Raw genomic sequence first — 16,679 nt, forward strand, 5'->3', positions numbered from 1 at the left:
CTCTCTCCCTCCCTTCCTCCCTCCCTCCACCAATATATATGCATTCCAATTCTTGTTCTGGGGACAGTAATCCAATCACTACAACTATTGCTTCCTGAAACAGTATGTCACTTAACTGCCCAGTAGATCATCTCATCATCCCTTTGACACCCCAGAGCAAACTCCTTGTTACTGGCTGCTATTCCCCTGGATGTGTAATCCTGCCTTATTAGAATGCATGCTTCTTGAGAGCAGACTGTCACTTTTTGCATTTGAATCCCCAGCACTAAAGCTCAGTGCCTAGCACATAGTAAGTGTTTTTTCATTCACTGATTAAAAATTTCCAAGTGTGTTCTGGGGAGAGGGAAATGAGGAGGCGGTGAAAGAACCTGTCGTGAAAATATACCAAATTATAGAAAAATACTCAGAGAGAGAAGTATTTATTAAAAGAAGACGTAAAGTTGCTTAAGTGCTCAAATACATAAATCTTGATGGTCTTTTATTTACATCTTCCAATACATCCAATGAATGTGCAAAGGACTTGCCTCACTTCCTCCTGACATCACAAGGATATTAGTGGAAGACCTTGACTATCTACTTATTGGACCTTGCTTCTGACACATGGCCAGCCTTACACCAATCTATATACCTCCTTTCAGGTCTATATAAAAGGTCAAGTTAATTAGAACACATTTATATATGTATACAAACATATAAGACTCTCATTTTTATATTTCCAAATTATAATAATATGTATTTGGAAGACTTCTAAGGTCCCTCCCACCTCTAAACCTATTAATCCTATAATCTTATTTTGATGAGAAGAAAAAAAAGATTAAATCCATAAGCTTCAATTACTCAAAAGAATGATAATTTGAGAGCTTACCTACTGATAATGATTCAACCTTTAATGATTTTGTTTCAGTTTCCTCTTTCTTTGCTTCAGCTTCTTCTTTTAATGAGGTAGTACTCTAGGGAAAACATATTCACGGGTATATTAAATTTAACTCAATAAAATTGTATTAAAAAGAAGACTATTATGGGCAGGATTCTATGTTAGAAGATAGGGAAGATGCAAAAAATAAGCAAGATATTATTCCTGTCTTCAAGGAACTTACAATACATATGCAAAGTCATGATATAAAGTGGAACAAGAGGGGCAAGTAGGTAGTGCAGTGAATAGAGCACCAGCCCTGGAGTCAGAAGGACCTGAGTTCAAATTCGGCCTCAGACACTTAACACTTATTAGCTGTATGACCTTGGGCAAGTCACTTAACCCCAATTGCCCTGCCCTTCCCCCTCCAAAAAGACAAAAAAAAAAAACAACCAAAAGAAAGTGGAACAAGGTAAGTGCATAAAAACAGTATAAACAGCTGCAAACTCATGAGATTTGCTGAAGTAAAGATTAATGGAAACTCAAGAACAGTTCTAGGTGAAAGTTGTAAGGAATACAAACTGTGTCAGGGGTAACACCTCTAGTCCTGATTCCCATTGGCAAGCTATGGTACTGGAGGATGGCTGACTACTCTTCCTCTCACAGTCCTAGGGATAGCCTTGAGAAAGTCCTCAATGTACTCATGAGCCGCCACTCAGGATGCCCCCCACTAATTATCAGTGGGCCAGTTGGCATTAATGAGTTTTTTTTTTTAGGAAGGGATATTTACTAAGCAGATATAGTGTCTGCCCCCAAACTGAAGGCTCCTTCTCCCCTTGCACATGTGAGATCCCTGGGAAGAAAGGACTCGAACTTATAGAGTATATGTGACAAAGAGTAACTCATACTTCCTGGGTTACTGGAGGCCCTTTTCTCTCTTCATGGATTTTTCATGAAGTCTCTTAAATAGAACTCTTTTGGGCTCAGAAGGCCTATAACCTTCTGACATCTCTGCGTCTAGCTTGTCCATGGTGTGTCTCAGTCCCAGTGCACACACTACCATCAGCCACTTTTGTTTCAGGTATACTGCTTATAGTGATGAGAAGTCCAAGTTGTCTTCTAATCTTCCAAAGTTCACAAAGTCATCCTCTAGTCAAGGGTGTGTGCGCGCACGTGTGTGTGTTACTCCCTGTAATGTAATGCCAAGGAAAGGTAACTTCCCAAGGTTCAAAATACCAGCATAGGTGCTCTCCATTTTATTCAGTGACCAACCAAGAACAGAGAAGATCAAAACATGACATCATTCAAAATATAGCATTTACTAAGGGTGATTAAATAATCTCCAAGTACTACCCCACCCCAGGACCTTCCAATCATTCAATCAATTACAAAGTCCCTGTTCTAAATACTATTCCACCCCTAGGCTGTACCTTCATTTAGTCCACCACAAAGCCCCTCTTCTCAAATGGAGATTAGTTTCCAATCTAAGTAAAATACATTCATTGTTCAACCATAGAACACAAAAAGGTCAAAAGTTCACCACCCCTGGATCACAATTGAATCTACCCCAAGAGTTACATCAAGTTTAAGCACAGCACTTAATACCCAAATGGAGGTCTTTTCTTCATCTTGACAGAAGGCAAGTTCTCAGCAATCTTAGTTCCTGGGGAGACAAGGCTTAGCAAGGCCACAAGACACATTGCCAGTCCCTTCATTAACTCATCCTCTGTCTCTAGAACAGTCCTAGAACCCCTGAAAACATTAGCAAAATCCTCTCCCAGGATTTCTGTAAACATACAACAAGAAAATCCTTCTTCAGGGCTTCTGAACCAACAGAAAGGTTCCCAGACCCCTGCAACAACAGCACTGTCCTTCACCAGTGGACAGTATTCACTCTCTGTCTGCAGGACAGTCTCAGTAGCTCTGAACCAACAGAAAGGTTCCCAGACCCCTGCAACAACAGCACTGTCCTTCACCAGTGGACAGTATTCACTCTCTGTCTGCAGGACAGTCTCAAGCCAACAGCCAGGTTCCAGGACTTCTTCAACAAAAGGACTGTCTTTCACCAGTGGACAAATCTGGCAAAACAGCATCAAAACAGACAGACAAAGTACCAGCAAAACAGCCATGTCTCCTCAGTCCTTGGTAGCTCAGGGCGCAGGTCTCAAAAGTCCAGGGCAATTCAAAGTGGCCCCCAGCAATTCTATCAGTCTCTCTCTGCCTCCACGAGGTGCTGCTTCCAAAAAGTTCTTCTGCCTCTCTCTTGTCTCTCCAAATCTACATCACCAGCTCCTCCCAGTTCAGGACTTTCTTTTCACATCAACAAGTCCATCCCACAGGTGGGATTAACAAGCTCAGGGTTTTAACACAATCAATTTGAAAACCAAGCCAATACAGGGGAATCTTTCTATTCCATTACTATCACACTCCCTTGGGGTTCCCTTTACTGCTTTCTAATACTGGAGAAAGAGGTCTTCATCCTTAGAGACTGTTTTTCCTGCTGGAATCAACTCTAATATACATAGGTTGGGATTTAAGTCAAATTCAGTCAATCCCAGTACTTGTTCTGAGTGTCATCATCTGATTTCATCCAATGGCTCCAAAGCACTTTGACACTCCTAAATTGATTAAGGACATATTCACACTTAGTTTATACCTTTGATCAATAATTCTAACTCAGAGCTGCTGTTACCTGATAAAGGTAAAGGTCATAAAGCAACTTATTCATTATACTGGGGCTCGAGTATATAGCACCCTTCTTATGCTAGTACTTCCCAACTCCCAATAACATTCCTATGACCTTCCTTCCTTGCCTTGGGTGCTCCTTACCTTTATTTTCTTGTTCACTAAGGACTTTACAAAGCATCTGAAATCCTATCATGTAAGCCATGCCTATTCTGTCTAGCATGTCTGATCTTGCAAGTAGTATTAAAAATATCAGACTGAGTGTCAAAGTATGTCTTCAGAAAACTTCAACAAATGTCTTGGGAGGTAGGTATTATTATTATCCCTATCTTACAAATGGGGAAATTCAGGCAAAGAGACGCTGAGTGACTTGCCTTGGAACACACAGCTAATAAACGGCCAGGTCTGAACTTAGGTCCTTCTGACTCCAAGCCTGGGGCTACCTAGCTGGCTCTCTTAATCTTTAGTTTACTTGTCTGTTTAAAATGGGAATAATAATACCTTCCTTTTCTGCCTCAAAGGACTCTCATAAGGATTAAAAGATATATAAGAAAGTACATTATGAACCCTAAATATCTGGAAACATAAGATATTACTATCTTTTTATAAACATGGAAGGATACACATTTATGTGTCCTCTGTGTCTATATTCAATACAAGTTTATTTTATCTCTGTATTAAATAAACTTAGGGAATTAGGGAATGTGTCTAATCTTAACTTTGTAAGGCCCTAATGATGAGTGCTCTATGGGCACTTAATTTCTGGTGATAATTATAACAGTTGAGGTTTTATGTTATTTGTATAAAGCCACTATACTTACACTGGACTATTTTAAAAGTGTAATATGTAATAATCAGAAAGTCAATATTGTCTTTGTCACAGAACAAATACTCCTTGTATAGCTTAATAACTGTTCTACTTCCCAAAGGTGTGGGAGGTGGGGGGTAAGGGGGTATCAATTAACTGAAACATGGTATTCAGAGCCCTCTACTGGCAAACAGAAATAGAAACAATAAAAAAGTCAATGCTATATTATTTGTAGCATGTCTTAATTTGCACTATATCCAAGATTATCTACCATACGTGAGTATACACAAAGAGATAGATTCTTTTGTGTCATCAAATAAATGTATGAATGCAAAAGATGGATTGGTCATTTGGCAGGAGTGGAGGATAATCGAGGCAGCCCATGGACTCTGCATGTCTCTGAAATGTCTGGCAAAATCAAGGAAGGCTCCAGCATATTGCCCATTAGTGAATTTATGAGACGGTGGGAAACCCAGAAGAAAAAAGTAATTCCACAAGTATAAGCAGAAAAGAACGTCCTGGGCACAAGGACTACAAGAGTGCCCAGAGGAAATGAAGTGAGATATAAAATACAATATTAAGTGAAATTATATCTAAGGAAGAAAGAATGGGAAGGAGAAATAAGAGTGTAGAACAAAAGATGGTAAACTGCCTTGCCCAAGAATTTGAAATCCCTGAAAACCAGAATGGGCCAAAGAAAAAGCAGTGGCTATATGACGGCCAAAAATTTTAAAGCAAAATGAAGACTAAAAAAAAGACATTAAGAAAAGGAGTGTAGTATATGCTATCTAAAATAATTGACCTGGAAATCAGGTGAAGAAGAAATAATTTTTAAATCATCAGCTAACCTGAAAACCAATGATTAAAAAACAAACAAACCCATTTACCTTATCAGGACATCATAAAGAAAAACTTCCCAGAATTTTTAGAACCAGAGGACAAAGTAAAAAAGAAAGAATCAACCTAACCATTTTACAGAGGAAAAAACAGGGAGATTAAAAGACTTGCCCACAGTTACATTGCTAAGAAGTCTTGGGCAAAAGATTTGAACCCAGGTAGACACAATCTCCATTGCTTATTTTTCCCTCATTCAACTGTATGTCCTAGAATGGGCATAATACAATATGCAGTCTGATAGTGCAGTGGATAGAGTTCCAGACCTGAAGTCAGAAGGACTCATCTTCCTGAGTTTAGATCCAGCCTCAGTCTCTTACCAATGGTGTGACCCTGGGCAAGTCACTTAACCCTGTTTGCCTCAGTTCCTCATCTCTAAATTGGGCTGGAGAAGGAAATGGCAGACCATTCTAGTATCTCTGCCAAGAAAACCCCAAATGTGGTCATGAAGGTTTAGACACAACTGAAAAGACTGAACAACAATCTGTAATCTGGATTCTGAATAAAATCATCTAGCTTCCTGGGGGTATTGAGCTCACACTTTCCCTTTCACCACCTTTTTTGCATGGAGTGAAGAGAGGATACACAATTATCATTCACAATCATGAAGATGAATGGAATGAACTCACCCATAGACCCCAAAATGCGAATTCCCTGGAAACCCATGGCCAAAATCTAGAGTTCCCAAGTCAAAGAACAAATATTGCAAGCAGCCAGAAAGAAACTACTAAGGAGTTATAGTCTGAATCACACAAGATTTAGGAAGATAGCAGAATGGATTAGAAAGAATTCAATAATATATTATTTACTAGAAACATACTTGAAACAGAAAGATTCAAAGAAGGTTAAAATAAGGACTTTCATTTTTCTGTAGCAAAATCTATTATGCTACAAGTGAATAGCCAAAAGCAGAGGCAGCAATCATGGTTTCAGGAAAAGAGATAGTAAAAACAGTTATCATTAAAAGACCTAAAGACCTCCTGGCTCCCTCAGTCCACTTCGCCTCCGGCCCCTGCCCGCTCACCCGCCATGCTCAGCGCCAGCTGCACTGCCGTTGCCCGCCTCACCGGAGCCGCCTCCCGGGGCCCGGCTGCCGGCCTCTGCCAAGATGGCTGGAATGGCCTTAGTCATGAGGCTTTTCGAATCATTTCAAGACGAGACTATGCATCTGAAGCAATCAAAGGGGCCGTTATTGGTATTGATTTGGGTACAACTAATTCCTGTGTGGCAGTAATAATGGAAGGGAAACAAGCAAAGGTGTTGGAGAATGCTGAAGGTGCCAGAACCACTCCCTCAGTTGTAGCCTTCACAGCAGACAATGAACGCCTTGTTGGCATGCCTGCCAAACAACAGGCAGTCACCAACCCAAACAACACATTCTATGCCACCAAGCGCCTCATTGGCCGTCGATTTGAGGATCCTCAAAATGAAGTGCAGAAAGACATTAAAAATGTTCCTTTCAAAATTATCCATTCCTCCAATGGTGATGCCTGGGTAGAAGCCCATGGGAAACTATATTCCCCAAGTCAGATAGGTGCATTTGTGTTGATGAAGATAAAGGAAACTGCAGAAAACTATCTAGGACATTCAGCAAAAAATGCCGTTATCACTGTGCCTGCTTATTTAAATGATTCTCAGTGACAGGCCACCAAAGATGCTGGGCAAATATCTGGCCTAAATGTACTTCGAGTGATTAACGAGCCTACAGCTGCTGCCTTGGCTTATGGCTTAGACAAATCTGAAGACAAAATCATTGCTGTATATGATTTAGGTGGTGGAACTTTTGATATTTCTATCCTGGAAATTCAGAAAGGTGTCTTTGAGGTGAAATCTACCAATGGAGATACTTTCCTAGGTGGTGAAGACTTTGACCAGGCCTTGCTCCAGCACATTGTGAAGGAGTTTAAGAGAGAGACAGGACTTGACCTGACCAAAGACAATATGGCTCTTCAGAGAGTACAGGAGGCCTCAGAGAAGGCCAAATATGAACTTTCTTCTTCTGTGCAGACTGACATCAACTTACCATATTTGACCATGGATGCTTCTGGGCCCAAGCATTTGAACATGAAGCTAACTCGAGCTCAATTTGAGGGCATTGTCACTGATCTCATCAGGAGGACTATTGCTCCATGCCAGAAAGCCATGCAAGATGCTGAAGTCAGCAAGAGTGACATTGGAGAAGTCATCCTGGTTGGTGGCATAAGCAGAATGCCCAAGGTTCAGCAGACAGTACAAGAACTCTTTGGCCGGGCTCCTAGTAAAGCTGTCAATCCTGATGAGGCTGTGGCTATTGGAGCTGCCATTCAGGGAGGCATGTTAGCTGGTGATGTCACAGATGTGCTACTTCTGGATGTCACTCCCCTTTCTCTGGGCATTGAGACATTAGGAGGTGTCTTCACCAAACTAATCAATAGGAACACAACTATTCCAACTAAGAAGAGCCAGGTGTTTTCTACAGCTGGTGATGGTCAGACACAAGTGGAAATTAAAGTGTGCCAAGGAGAGAGAGATGGCAGCAGACAACAAACTTCTTGGACAGTTTACTTTGATTGGAATTCCACCAGCCCCTCATGGAGTTCCACAGATTGAAGTCACATTTGACATTGATGCTAATGGGATTGTACATGTTTCTGCAAAGGACAAAGGCACAGGACATGAACAACAAATTGTGATACAGTCTTCTGGTGGATTAAGCAAAGATGACATTGAGAATATGGTTAAGAATGCAGAGAAGTATGCTGAGGAAGACAGGAGGAAGAAAGAACGTGTAGAAGCTGTCAATATGGCAGAAGGAATTATTCATGATACTGAAACAAAGATGGAAGAATTCAAAGACCAACTTCCAGCAGATAAGTGCAATAAACTAAAAGAAGAAATCTCTAGAATGAGAGAGCTCTTGGCTCGGAAAGATAGTGAAACTGGAGAAAACATCAGGCAGGCAGCATCTACTCTCCAACAAGCATAATTAAAACTTTTTGAGATGGCTTATAAAAAGATGGCATCTGAGAGAGAAGGATCTGGAAGTTTTACTTCTGGGGAACAGAAGGAAGATCAGAAGGAGGGGAAGCAGTAATGTCACCAGTTGACCTTGACTGGAGCAGAAATTAGGAAAACATTTGTGAAGCTTGGGGATGAAGGGGCACAAGGCCCTTCCTGAGCAGAAATGGGCAAACTTCAGTCTTACTGTGTTTTTGCAGTATTCTATATATAATTTCTTTAATGTATAAATCTAGTGAGTGTATTAGCTAATTATCATTTGACAGGTAATTTCCCCCAGCCTATCTTTATTTTCCAGCTGCATGAAAGGGGCAGGGGGGATTCACTGATCATTATAAAGGCTTGACACAGTTGTCTGCAGCAGTGACTGTGATTCTAAGGAGTGAAACAAAACCATGTCATAAAATTGAGGGTAGGGGACCATAATCCTTAAAAGACTCAGTAGGGACTGGTCTTTCTAGTTAGCCAAGTACTGATCAGCTGTGACTGATGGACTCCTTATCCATAGCCCATGCAGGGCCAGCTGCACTGCCAGAGAAGGTAGAAACTAGATTGAAAGATATGGGTCTGCTTCGTTCTATCTAGAACTATTCCTTTTGAAACAGGGTGATTAATGAGACTCTTCAATTTACCCAAAGCATTGTTTTCTCCACCTTCCAGCTTTTGCTTTGGGTACCTACTTCCTTGATAATTGTTCTTTTGATCCATTCTGGATTTTTTTTAAGAAAAAATAAATATGAAAAGAACATTAAAAAAAAGACCTAAACAAGGAAATCAAATTCAGTTTAAAGATATTATAGATAAGAAATCAATATCAAGGAGGTGAAACCAAGATGGCCAGGAGATTGGACATTTTGGCTGAGATCTCCCAAAATGAATCCTCTAAATAACTTTTTGAAAATGTTTCATATCAAATTCTGAGTAGGCTGACAAAAAATATATATTAAAAGTCAATATCTCATTTTTCCATCCTGGGAAAGCTTAAGAGGACTAAAAGAGAGGTCTACCAACAGATGATGGGGAAGGGGTTGTCCTGAGATCAGGTGGAAGAGGTAGCACAGATTATGGGGCCTAGAGGAGGAGGCAGTACCTGCTGTGGTGGCAGCAGCAGCACCAGGAGCATTAAGAGGACTAAATTCCTGCTCAGAAAGATAGTTTAGAGGACCACTGTGCTAGCACTGGGCACAGGATCAGGTGCCATTTGGCAGCTGCTTCGCCTCTTACCCAGTTCTGGGTCACAGTTTCAGGGTGGAGAGGAATGGTTAAGCTCTGTGGTGAAGAAGGAACAGAGGCCCTACCTGGGTAAGAAACAGAGCCTAGGCCAGAATAGTAACAAGAACTCTCCCTGGAGCACACCACTTTGGAGGCACCAAAAACCTACAGGCAACAGAGCAGTCTAGCCATCTCCCACCCCAATTCCTACCCCCAGAGGTGAGAAGAGCCCAACTATCATGCTCCAAAGACAAAAAATAAATTGGAAAATGAGTAAATAGCACCAAAAAAAACCAAAACAAACAAAAAAATTTGACCATAAAAAATTTCTATGAAGAGAGGGAAGGTCAAAACACAAACTCAGATGACAATGACTTGAAATATCTATAAGAAAAGACTCAAAGAAAAATTTAAATTGAACATAAGCTCAACAAGAATCCATTAGTGTGTCAGTTTTTTCCAGATATTCCACTGCTAGACATATACCTCAGGGAGGTCATTGAGAAAAAGAAAGGATCCATATACAACAACATATTCATAGCAGCATTTTCTGTGGTATCAAAGAATTGTAAACGAGTAGAGGTCCATTAAATGGGGAATAGCTAACTAAATTGTGGTACATGGATATAAATAAATATTAGTATGTCAAAAGAACAAGCATGGTAAAAGCAAACAAACATGGACTTACATTAACTTATTCAATGTTAAGTAAGCAGAGGAAGGAAAATAGTAAGCACAATGATTAGAACAATGTAAACAGGAAAAAATCACCAGAAAACAATCAAGATTGAATATTGCAAAATTATAAACAACAAATTTTGTTGAAGAGTTATGAGAAGGTACCCCCCTCTTCTCTCTTCGAATGTAGAGGTTAGAGTCCACAGATGTGGAATATTGCAAACAAAGTTAGTGGGTTTTTTTCCATTTCTTCTTTCTCTAAAAAATTTTTAAAAATTTATTTATTTTTAGTTTTCAACATTCATTTACACAAGATTTTGAGTTACAATATTTTCTCTCCCTGTATTTTCCCTACCCCACCCCAAAATAGCAAGCCTACTGAACACACCTTCCCCCGATCTGTTCTCTCTTATATCCTCCTCCTTCACCCCCCTAACTTTTTAGTAGGGAAAGATGGTTTTCTATACCCTAGTACCTGCATATCTTATTTCTCAGTTACATGTAAAAACATTTTTTTTAACATTTGTTTTTAAAACTTTGAGTTCCAGATTTTTTCCCCTTCTTCACTCCTCACCCACCCCCATGGGGAAGATAAGCAATTCAATATAGATTGTACATGTGTAGTTAGCCACATCATTTCAATAGTAGTTATATTGTGAAAGACTAACTATATTTCCCTCCATCCTATCCTGCCCCCTCACTTAATCTGTTTTCTCCTTTGACCCTATTCCTTTTCAAACATGTTTGCTTCTAACTACCCTCTCCCCAATCTGCCCTCCCTTCTGTTCTCCTCCCTCTTATCCCCTACCCCCCCCCATTTTCCCGTAGGGTAAGATACCCTATTGACTGTGTATGTTATTCCCTTCTTAGGTCAAATTCAATGAGAATCAGGTTGTCCCATTCCCTTTCACCTTCCTGCTCTTCCCCTCCATTGTAACAGTTTCTCTTGCCTCTTTTATATGAGATAATTTACCCTAATCTACCTTTCTTCTTCTCCCAATAAATTCCTCTCTCACTTCTTAATTTTATTTTTTAGATATAATTCCTTCATATTCAACTAATCCTGTGCCCTCTATGTGTACATGAACATACAAATGGCCACATACATATATATTTGTATATACATACATCCTCCTATACATACATATATATTCCCTTCAACTATCTTCATACTGAGAAAAGTCTTATGAGTTACAATTATCATTTTTTCATGTAGAATGTGACTAGTTCAACTTTCGTAAGTTCCTTATGATTTCTTTTTCCTATTTTCTTTCTCATGCTTCTCTTCCTTCTTGTATTTGAAAGTCAAATTTTCTGTTCAGCTCAGGTTTTTTCATCAAGAATTCTTGAAAATCCTCTATTTTATTGAATGACCATATTTTTCCCTGTAGCACTATACTTAGTTTTGCTGGGTAGGTGATTCTTGGTTTTAATCCCACCTCCTTTTTCCTCCACTTCTCTTACTTGATTTTCAAATCCTTCTTGAGCTACTCCATGGCTTGTAACCAGTTCATATTTTTTCTTGGAGGCTTCTGATGCAGGGATTCTGACTTCAATGTCTTCCTCCTTCTCTATGCCTTGATCCTTTTTGTCCCCCAAAAAGGATTCTATCATCCATTTGTGCTTCCATTGCTTGCTTATATTGGCAGCCAATTACTTGACTTTTGAGCTCTTTGCCACAGTAGAACTCTGCTTCCAGAATGGAAAGAGCTATGTCCCAAATCGTTGGTATTTTTGCAGCTGCTGGAGCTCTTAGATGGGCATGCTCTCTACAATTCCCACATGCTCTGGCTCACTGGTCACACACCCCAGGACCACCACCCAAGACCACAATCTGGATCCAAGCAGGTCAAAGCAAGAATGTTACCTTCTGAATGGTCGCTTGGTCCCCCTACAATCTGCAGGCCAGGAGCTCCAGAAGCAGCCATGCAGCAGCAGCTGCAGCCACTTCTCACTCCAGGGGTAGCAACTGGACCACACTCTTCTATCCTTCCCTTGACCAACCAAGTTCCACACTGACCTTTTACTTTGTCTTTGGCATTTATGGACTGAGAAGTCTGGAAACCACTATAGCTGCTGGTGATTTACTCTTGTGATGTCTGCTCTAGCTGCCACTTGTAGGGGCCACCCTGGGGCTAAAACATGGCTCAGGTGGGACTGACCTCAGCTCCCAACACGCTGCAATGGACCCTTCCTGCCAGGCTTCCTTCTGTGGGAGATTTGTTTCTCTTTGTCACTTTGTGGGTTCTATAGCTCTAAAGTCTATTTAGAGTAATTTTTTACATGTATCGGAGGAGGTGGAAGCCAGAGTTGCTGTTTCTACTCCGCCATCTTGGCGGAAAAATCCTTTATCATAATACATGGTTTTCTGACATCACAGAAAGTAAGAGCTATGGAGGGAAAATCTAGGCAATTGAAAAACAAAAGATGTTAATAAAATCCATTTAATGGAGTGTCAAAAAATAGAAAATCTCACAAATAAAAATGTCAGCAATTGGACAACATACTACAATATGGAATGGTGGCTGAGGAGATAATTTTATATCTCTAAAAACTTTCAACAACAAAAGAGAAAAAGAACAGATAACAATTATTATTATTTGTATAATCCTTTAAGGTTTGCAGAGTCCTGTGTCATCTCTTTTGATCAATGCATGCTACTAACTAATGCATGCTAACTAAAAAAAAAACTAGAAAAGCAAAAATTATAAACAACTAAACTCCAAACTAGAAGTTCTGAAAATAAGGGAAGAGGCTAACAAAACAGAAAATTAAAAATGTAATTGATTAATAAAATGAGCGATTTAAAAAAAAAATTAGTCTGAGCGAGTCTGAGAGGAAAACCAAATTGTAAGAAAAAGAAAAATGAGAATTCACAACAACCAAAATAATAAAAAGGAAACTGTCGGAAACTATTTTGCCTAATTATATGCAATAAAACTGATTACTGAGACAAAATGGACAAATATGTACAAGATTATAAAATACCCGGATTGGTTGGTTACTGTCCTTTGTTCTTGAAGAAAACCCAAATGACATCATTATGTTAGAATACCCAGATAAACAGAACAAGAAATACATTATTTAAATAATTAGAAAATTTATGAACCATAAATAAGCCTCCAATGGTGTCCGATTATGGAGGTTCAGGATTTGTGTAAATGGAATGCTCGGCACTCCAAGAAGATCCAAAGCAATTTCTTTAGAATATTTATTCAGAATATATGTATATATGTATATATAGGCAAGTGAGAAAGAAACCAGAGATAACAGAGTAAGAGGCTTAAAGATAGCAGAATAAGAGCAACTATGATTAATAATGGATATATATATACATACATACATATATATATATTGGAATATATATATATATATTTCCAAGCATCACTGTTGCAGGGAAGCACCAACACACAAGCTGGGGAATTCCGGTACAGCTGTCAGGGTCCTACATGGAAGGGTCTCAGGTAAGATGTCTCCTCCATAGGTGAGATTCCAATTTGGGGTCTGAATCTTACAGTGTAAATAGTGCTGAGAACAAAGAGGGTATACTGCCAGGTGTTTTTAGCAAGCATCATATCTTGTATCCTGGGACAAAGGCCAATCCCTCCAAGGCCGCCCCAAGAACGATGTTTCCTTGGAATGGCTAGTTCCAGGAGTTGGGCAGTTATCATATCTCTTCTCAAGGACCTGGCTAGGGTCCCAGGAGAGGAGCAGCCTTCATGTTCTCAGGATCCCTGTTCCCAAACAGCTCAGGGTAATAGAAAGGTCATATTGAGTTGGGACCTTGGTTTGTATAATCTTATTCCTCATAGAGGAATACTTTGACCCTTCAAATGGGGAGAAAAAAAAAACAGGAGCAGGTGGATTTATATGTGAATTCTACTAAAACTCGAAGAATACTTCCAGTATTATATAAATTGTTTGCAAAAGATAGAAAAATGAAGGATCCTTCAAAACTTTTTCTTTCAGATAAACTGGGGTTTGATATCTAAATCCAACAAATACAGAGCAGATAAAGAATATTACAGACAAATTCTGAATGAATATTGACACAAAAATATTAAATATTAGCAAAGAAGCTACAACATATTTTAAAAATTTTACATTATTATCAGGTTATAATACCAGTAAATGCAGCACTTGATTATGAAAACTATAAACATAATAAAACATCTTTGTAAAAATAATAATAATTAAAACACAACTGTATCAATAAATGCTGAAAAGTTTTTGACAAAGTCTAACATTAATGTCTATTCAAAGCAATAGAAAACATAGGAATAAATGGACAAGTCCATAATGTCATAAAGAAGTATCAGGGTGGAGTCAAGATGGCAGAGTAGAAGCATATCATCCCCACAGCTTCGGCTTCCACCTTCCCCAATTCATGTAAAAGGGGACTCTGAACAAACTTTGGGGCTACAGAAGCCACAAAATGACACAGAGAAGCTAACCTCCCATTGAGGACAGCCTGGTAGGCTGGCAGAAAGTGGCCAGCACAGCAATCTGGGAGCCCAGCCCAGCCCCACGCTGAGGTTTTAGCCCCAGGGTGGGCCTGACCAGCCACCGGCTGGAGGGACTCCAGATTACCAGCAGCTGTAGCAGTCCAGAATTATCAACACATAGATGCTAAGGACAAAGTGAGAGGTCAGCGTACAGTGGACTTTGGGACCCAGTAGTTGGGAGTGCATTGGCTTTTGCCCCTGGGGCAAGAAGCTGCTGAGGGCTGTGGCACAGCCCCTGCTACATGGCAGCTTCAGCTCCTGGCCGGCAGACTGTAGGGAGACCAAGCGACCAGTCTGAAGGGTAATCAGTTTTGCTTTAACCTGCTTGGATCTGGATTGTGGTCTAGGGTGTAGGTCCTGGGGTATGTGTCCAGCTTGCCACAGCGTGTGGAGGCTTCACCAAGGGCACCCAACTAACACCTCCAGAAGCTGAGAAAACCCCAGCATTTGGGACGAAAGCCCCCTTGTCTGGTGGCAGAGTCCTACTGTGGCAAAAAGCCCAAAGGCAAGTAATTGAGTGGCAACATGACCAGGCAAAGGAAACAAAGCAAACAGAAAAACCCAACATGAGACTCCTATTTTGGGGACAAAAAGGATCAAAGCATGGAACGGGAAGAAGACAGTGAAGTCAGAAGTCCTGCACCAAAAGCTTCAAAGGAAAATACGAGCTGGTTACAGGCCATAGAGGACCTTAAGAAGCAGACAAGAGAAGTGGAGGAAAAATTGGGAAAAGAAATGAGAACAATGCAAGAAAATTACAAAATGAGAGTCAACAGCCTGACTGAGGAAAATCACAACTTAAAAAATAGACTAACTCAAATGGCAAAAGAGGCTCAAAAAGGCAATGAGAACAAGAATGCCTTAAAAAGCTGAGTTTTCCAGATGGAAAAAGAATCTCAAAAGCTAACTGAGGAGAATCATTCCTTCAGAATTAGATTGGAGCAAATGGAAGCTAATGACTTTATGAGAAATCAAGATGCTGTTAAACAGATCCAAACAACTGAAAGAATAGAAGGCAATTTGAAATATCTCATGGAAAAAACCACTGACCTGGAAAATACATCCAGGAGAGATAATTTAAAAATTGTTGGACTACCTGAAAGCCATGATCAAAGAAAGAACCTAGAAATCATCCTCCAAGAAATCCTCGAGGAAAACTGCCCTGATGTTTTAGAACCAGAGGGAAAAATAGAGGTTGAAAGAATCCACCGATCACCTCCTGAAAAAGATCCCAAAAAGAAAACTCCTAGGAATATTATAGCCAGGTTCCGAAATTCCCAGATCAAGGAGAGAACATTACAAGCAACCAGGAAGAAACAATTTGAATATTGTGGAAACACAATCAGGATAACCCAGGATCTGGCAGCTTCTACACTGAGGGATCATGTGATATTCTGGAGGTCAAAGGAGCTGGGATTAAAACCAAGAATCACCTACCCAGAAAAACTGAGTATCATATTTCAGTGGAAAATATGGTCATTCAGTGGAATAGAGGACTTTCAAACATTCTTGAAGAAAAAACCAGAGTTCAATAGAAAATTTGACATTCAGATACAAGAAGCAAGAGAAGCATGAAAAGGTAAACAGAGGAAAAGAAATCATAAGGAACTTATCAAAGTTGAACTATTAACATTCCTACATGGAAAAACAGTAATTGTAACTGATGAAATTTTTCTCAGTATGAAAATAGTTGAAGAGAATATATATGTGTGTGTGTGTGTGTCTGTATATGAGGGTATATGGGAATATGAATACATATGTAAATTTGTGTATATATGTTTACAGGTATACATAGGTAGAGGGCACAGGACCAATTTAATAGGAAGGGATGATACTTAAAAGGTGAAATTAAGGGGTGAAAGAAGAACATAATGAGAGGAGATGGGGAGAGACAGAATGGGGTAAACTATCTCATATAGAAGAGGCAAGGGAAAATGGTTACAATGGAGGGGAAGAATAGGAAGGCAAAAGGGAATGGTGACCCATTCTCATTGAATTTGGCTTAGGGAGGGAATGAAATACACACTAAATAGGGTATCTCACCCTA

The 16,679-nt window shown here is 39.8% G+C and overlaps 1 protein-coding gene across 1 annotated transcript in view; it reads right to left on the reverse strand.

Moving 5' to 3' along the window:
- Nucleotides 1-16,679, reverse strand: part of LOC138175789 (dynein axonemal intermediate chain 7-like) — a 93,890-nt gene that overhangs the window by 16,257 nt on the left and 60,954 nt on the right. The window contains exon 10 of the mRNA XM_069106267.1: nt 866-950. Within this exon, the coding sequence (XP_068962368.1) occupies nt 866-950 (85 nt within the window). The remainder of the gene's footprint in view (nt 1-865; nt 951-16,679) is intronic.

Source organism: Petaurus breviceps, unplaced genomic scaffold (genome assembly GCF_028583685.1).
Source record: "Petaurus breviceps papuanus isolate PSGF00001 unplaced genomic scaffold, PetGlider_PUasm1.0 79, whole genome shotgun sequence".
Taxonomy (NCBI): domain Eukaryota; kingdom Metazoa; phylum Chordata; class Mammalia; order Diprotodontia; family Petauridae; genus Petaurus; species Petaurus breviceps.